A 6,000-nucleotide genomic window follows, 5' to 3' on the forward strand; every position below is an offset into this window, starting at 1 on the left:
AAGAACAAAGAAAAAAAGGGAACAGCATCCCATCCTAGCCTATCTCCCAGGATAAGGGACAGCTTACTTCTCACCACCCTCATGTCCTTTGGCATTCAAGGTAGAATCTTTTTTTATTTTAAAGAGATCTCCATCTTTTTTTTAAAGAAATCTCCAAGTCTTCAAATATTCCATGAATAAAAATTATCCACAAGAAACTTACCTAATTCGAAAGTAGAATCCTTTTTACCAGGTGTTTTCAATGGTGCTTCTGAAAAAGAAAGTGGAAGACATTTGCATCTTTCAGAACCCAGATCCTAGAGGAGTTACAACTCTCTCTTTCAATCTAGGTTGACTCTTCTGGGGGCACCAAGTTGTTTTCTGATTGTACTTGAGGTTTATCCTGCAGGAGGGAGCTCAGGGATGGTTCTGAGATCGTAGGTTCTAGAGAGGGGTGTATGTGTGTGTGTGTGTGTGTGTGCCAGCATGTATGAGCAGAAAACAACCATTAGCATTGGTATTCAGGCACCATATGCCAATGCAAAACTTCGGAGGCAGAGTCTTCCATTGGCCAGTTGTTCAGCAGCAAGTAGGTTAGGCTGGCTGGCCCCAGGGATCTTCTAATCTTCACCTCTCAGTTTTGGGATTATATGTGTGCTATAGTGCTTGGCTTTTTTGAAAAAAAAAAAAAGAATTCTGAGGATCAGGCTCAGGTACTTATGTCATCATGGTAAGCACTTAACTGAGCTATCTCCTCATCTCTTTTTGAGACAGTGACTTACCATATAGCCTAGGCTAGTCTAAAACTCAAAGCAATCCTCTTGCCTCAGTTTCCCCAGCACTGGAATTTCAGGAGCCATCCATCACATCTGACTTATTTCTACATATACTAACCCCTTAAGGAATTCCCTCCTTTCTAGGACACAGTATCAAATGGTCTTTGCTTACGTTCCATTTGTATTGCTACTAATATAGCAAGATCTTCACGGTTTAGCTCTTTTAAGATTTGCAGGGTGAGTCTCTCCATCCAACCAGTGGGGCAGTACTCTGCGAGAATTTCTGCTAGCTGAACTCCATTGGCCAGGTCCAATGTAATCTGGGGGATCTGTTTCAGGGCATCTGGCAGAGGATAGGTCCTTAGGACTCTCTTGAAATTGTTCAATTCATTGTGGTCCAGTTTTTGCAGGACATCCTTCATGTTGATATAGGGCAGATTGGGATATTCCATCCTGACCCACAGGTAAGAGTTGAACTTCCAGCTTTACAGAACTATGGGAAGAAATGAAAAGAGTCAGCTTTCTTACCTCAAATACCATGTGCCATGACAGAGCTATTCACACAGTTAATTCAGTTCCTGGTAGTGGTTATTTTCACGTAGAGTTCCATTCCTTAGCCTAATTTAAGGGGTTAATCTGAGAGTCTTCATCTCTTTGAAAACATGCAAGCCTCTAGAGTCACATTAGAAGTCTACAATGCCACGTCTCCTGTTCCTAGGAAATCATTGATTATGTTAAGCTCACTGAGTATTAATAAGCTGATAGAATCTATGCCAGTCTCCACACCAACCTGATATGTAGTTACCTTGTGGAGTTTATGGAGAGATAGAGTTTTGAATCTGAGAGGTAAAAGCATGTGTACATGTTTACAGACAAACCACATGGAGAAAGAACTCTAAGTGAGAATAGAAACTAAATAGAGGCAATATATTTTACATGGTTGCATGTTTTTATATTTTTGGTTGTGAGCCTAGCCTTTAACGACTGAGCCATCTCTCCAGTCTGCATGTTTTTAAAAAACCCAGGACTCTAAAAATCAATTCCTATAGCAGGCATTAAATATTAACAATATTAATCAAGAACTTGAGTTGAAAAAATATCTTGACACTCATTTGAACAGCAAGTTATTTTCATTTGTCCCTGATCCTGGAGAGGGGTAAAGTTTTATGGACAACATACATGGATTTTCAGCCCTGTTCATATAGAAGAGGATGACTGTACTCATCACATAGCCTCTGCTGATGGCTTGAGGATGTATATATTTATCTCTAAGTTCACCGAATTGTTCACATTAAATATGCATCGATGTACCTTGAGTTATTTCATTCATTGCCCTCAGCTCTACTGAGTAATCACCAGAACAGTATCTATTCATGTTGGATAATGTGGTTGAATATACATATAAACTGAAATATTATAATCAAATTGCTGAACATGCCCATGACCTCAAAGTAGTTTTGTGGTAAGAACATTCCAAATATAATTTTTTTTAAATTGAGAATAGATTTCCCATAAAATATATTCTGATTATGGTTTCCCCTCTCCCAACTCCTCCCAGATTTTTCCCACCTCCCACCCACCCAAATCCATATCATTCCTTTCTCTCATTAGGACACAAGAAAACACTTATAAAATAAAAAGATTAAGATACAATAAGATAAAAATAAACCAGAATAGGACAGAACGAGCAAACAAAGGCAAAGAAAAGGCATATGAAACACACAGATGCAGAAACAGGTACATTAGACACACAGAAACCCTTAAAAAACACAAAACTAGAAACAAAAGTATGTATGCAGAAGACCTGCAAATAAAGACAAAAATACCCAGACACAGCATTAACAGATAAAAAAAAGCCTCCTGAAGTTTGTTTTGTGTTGGTCAAGTACTACTGGTCAGGTGCCTGCCCTTCAGTGTGGTTTGTATACCAAGTAAGACTCTGTTGGAGAAAACTAATTTTTCCATGACATAGACACGCGTGCGCGCACGCACACACACACACACACACACACACCCATGTGCACACACACGCATGCGCACACACACACACGTGCACACACACACATCGTGCACACACACACGTGCACACACACACGTAGACCTGCAGACAAAGGCAGGCAGATGCAGGCGCACAGATGCAGGCAGACACACAAACACACAGACCTTTGGAATGCAGTTCAGTAGAGTGCTTGTCTTGTGTGTGGAGACTGTAGGATCAATTCTCAGTTAAAAAATAAAAAGTACATCCACAGAATTAGTCTTTTAAATTATCAGCTAAGAACGCAATTGAAAAAATATGAGTAGATAGGATTCATTGAGACCACAAGGCTATGACACAAGTTATTAGCTGACTCTTTACATAGACTAGATAGATGATACAGTTCATACAATTGAGAAGATAGAAAAAAAGGCCTGGTTAGCAGTAGGATTCTACTGAGGTGCTGGGCATGTATCTCAGTGAGTAGAGCATGGTGTTGAGCAGCAAAAAGAACCTGGGGGTTTGGTCCTCAGCACATCAAATAAAGAGCTTGTAATGCCAAATGCCTTCCATGCCAAAATGCTCTAGAAAAACAAAGGCTGCTGTGTAAGAGTGTGTGAGTGTGTACTGGGTAGCTGTGTGCATCATGCAGAGGTGCATGGTACAGACTTGGGTTGGTATGAAAGCTCACCGAGACTTCCAGGCTGTGATGCCCAGACTCCTGCTTCCCTCTCTCCTGTGTTCACAGGCTGTGGGGGAGAGGGGGCAGCTCCCTGTGCTGGCCTCCTGAGGAATCATTCTGGGTAAATGACACCTGCTACTTAGGCAATGCTCAGCGCTGGCTGCTGTGCCCAGGTGAATCAGATATAGGCAGGTTAAGTGAAAAGTTACGCTTGCTTAAATGTTTAAGGAGGCACTGAAAATGCCTGATCTGGAAATACATTGAATGACAGAGGATAACCCATCCATCCAGGAGACGAATGTAAATCACATGCAGACAGTAACTGGGACAGATCATTATAGATTTGATCCTGAGGCTGAACTAAAATGACCTTATGGTGTTACTTCATCTCTATAAACAAAATGTGATGTCCTCTGTTAAGGGGAGATGTTTAGCCCAGGCATGGTGGATCATATAAGTCATATAGCTTAAGAGGCTAAGTCAGGAGGATTGCCTGGAGTTTGAGGTAGCCTGGACTACAGCAAGGCCCTGTCCCATAAATGAAGGGGGTGAGGAAAGGATATAAAGCAGAAGGGACTCTCAGAACAAAACTATAGCATTTTCCAGACTCAGCCCACAGCTTGGTTGACACCCTGCAGGCTCAGGTGTTTCAGTTTTCTGTATCTCTGGGTTCTAAATTCCCTCAGAGAGCACAAAGACCCTGGCATGAGACTTTTGCTGTGCTCAATACCACACCTTCCTCTGAGTCTCCCAACCATTGACTTTATCCTGGACCCGGGTTCCAGCGGAGGAAAAGCTGTTGTATATCTTAAGAGTCATTGGAGAGGGCTCCTCCAAGCACAGAGAAGTTCTGAGGGATGTGGTTTAGTTGGTTAAGTGCTTGCCTAGCATGCACAAAATGCTGCATAATTTGAGTACAGATACAAGCCTGTAATTTCAGCACACTAGAGCTAGAACCAGGAGAATCAGTTCAAAGACATTCTTAGTTATAAGGCAAGTTGAAAACCAGCCTGGGCTTCATGAGACCCTGTTTCCAAAAATCACATTTGAGTGCAAACCCCACAACTCCTAATTCTTCCTGGTAAGACATCCAAATATTCAAAGAAATGGAGGAAGGAACCACAGAGACACCACCCCCCAACAAAAAAAGAGTAAATAGCTCGACTGTTGCTCACCTCTCCAAAGCCGGCATTTACGCAGACTTCCAGTGCTACAGGTGTGAGAAAGCACTTTTAAAAGTGGTTGCCTTCCCACCCAAGCCCTGTGATTGGCTCCTGGGAATCAATCCCACCACTGAGAAATTTCTATCTAGGAAAGGGATAGGTGGAGACTGATCACCACCCCAGTCCCATGCTGTTCCTAGCTATGCCAGTGGTTTGCAATTTTGGTTGCAATTAGAATGATCCATTCCAGGGTCGGGGTGGATGGGTGTCATTTCACAGTGCTGATGTCCCAAGAGTCTGTTTTTAGGTTAGGTGGGTGTCAAAACATTAAAGAGCTCTGAAAGTCCAAGGGGACCTGAGAGGAGGAAAGGCAAGAGATGGTAATGAGGGAAAAGAATGACAAGTAATTGTGTTTTCTCTCTTATAAAAATCTAGATTTATTTATTAATTTTATCACAATTTTATTATTATTATTATTATTATTATTATTATTATTATTAGTGTGTGTGCACCATGTTGCACACAGGTGGAAGTCAGACATCAACCTGTGAGGTAGTTATCGTCTTTCATTATGTGGGTCCTGAAGATGGGGGATTGAACTCAGGTTGTCAGGTTTGGTGGTAAGCATCCTTACTTGCTGAGCCATCTCACTGGTCCAGGAATCTAGATTTAAATGAACGAACACACACACACACACACACACACACACACACACACACACACACACAATTTAAGATGAACTTCTGATTGAGCATGACAACACACACCTGTAATCCCAGCAGTTAATGAAGTTGATCTAAAGTTTAAAGTCAGCTGGGTTACAAATGAGATCCTGTCTAAAAATATCAGTCATGGCTTTCTGATGTATGTGTGTGTGTGTGTGTGTGTGTGTGTGTGTGTGTTGTGTGTGTGTGTGTGAGAGAGAGAGAGAGAGAGAGAGAGAGAGAGAGAGAGAGAGAGAGAGAGAGAGAGAGACTAGGGGATGGAACTTAGGGCTTCATCCATGCTAAGCAAGCATTCTGAGTCATAATACTACCCTTCAAGTCATGTATTTATCAAGCTACTGAATTCCATCTGAGGATTCTCTTATAGTCAGGATCTGAAGCACATGACCCAGTTCATCATTAGAGAAGAAACTTTGTAAAAAGAATGTTAATCTTGATAACTGAGATTTTGATTATTCTGATAGTTCTAAGATTTTTTGTTTTGAGTCAGGGTCTCACTATGCAACCCTCACTGTCCTGGAACTCACTATGTAGACCAGGCTGAACTTATGCACACAGAGATCCACCTGCTTCTGTTTCCTTAGTGCTGGGATTAAATGAAGGCACCATGGCCAAACCTGAGGCTTCCCTTTGACACCGTCTCATTTTGTAGTCTAGGTTCATCTGAACTCACCCTGTAGCTCAGGCTCACTTCCAA

The 6,000-nt window shown here is 41.7% G+C and overlaps 1 protein-coding gene across 1 annotated transcript in view; it reads right to left on the reverse strand.

Annotated features, from left to right (window-relative positions):
- Nlrp2 (NLR family pyrin domain containing 2) overlaps positions 1 to 1,207 on the reverse strand; it is a 54,512-nt gene extending 53,305 nt beyond the window's left edge. The window contains exons 1-2 of the mRNA XM_028862541.2: positions 928 to 1,207; positions 203 to 250 (exon numbers count right to left, since the gene is read on the reverse strand). Coding sequence (XP_028718374.1) covers positions 203 to 250; positions 928 to 1,207 — 328 coding nt within the window. The remainder of the gene's footprint in view (positions 1 to 202; positions 251 to 927) is intronic.
- Between the last annotated feature and the right edge of the window lie 4,793 nt (positions 1,208 to 6,000).

This window comes from Peromyscus leucopus, chromosome 1, assembly GCF_004664715.2.
Source record: "Peromyscus leucopus breed LL Stock chromosome 1, UCI_PerLeu_2.1, whole genome shotgun sequence".
NCBI classification, from domain to species: domain Eukaryota; kingdom Metazoa; phylum Chordata; class Mammalia; order Rodentia; family Cricetidae; genus Peromyscus; species Peromyscus leucopus.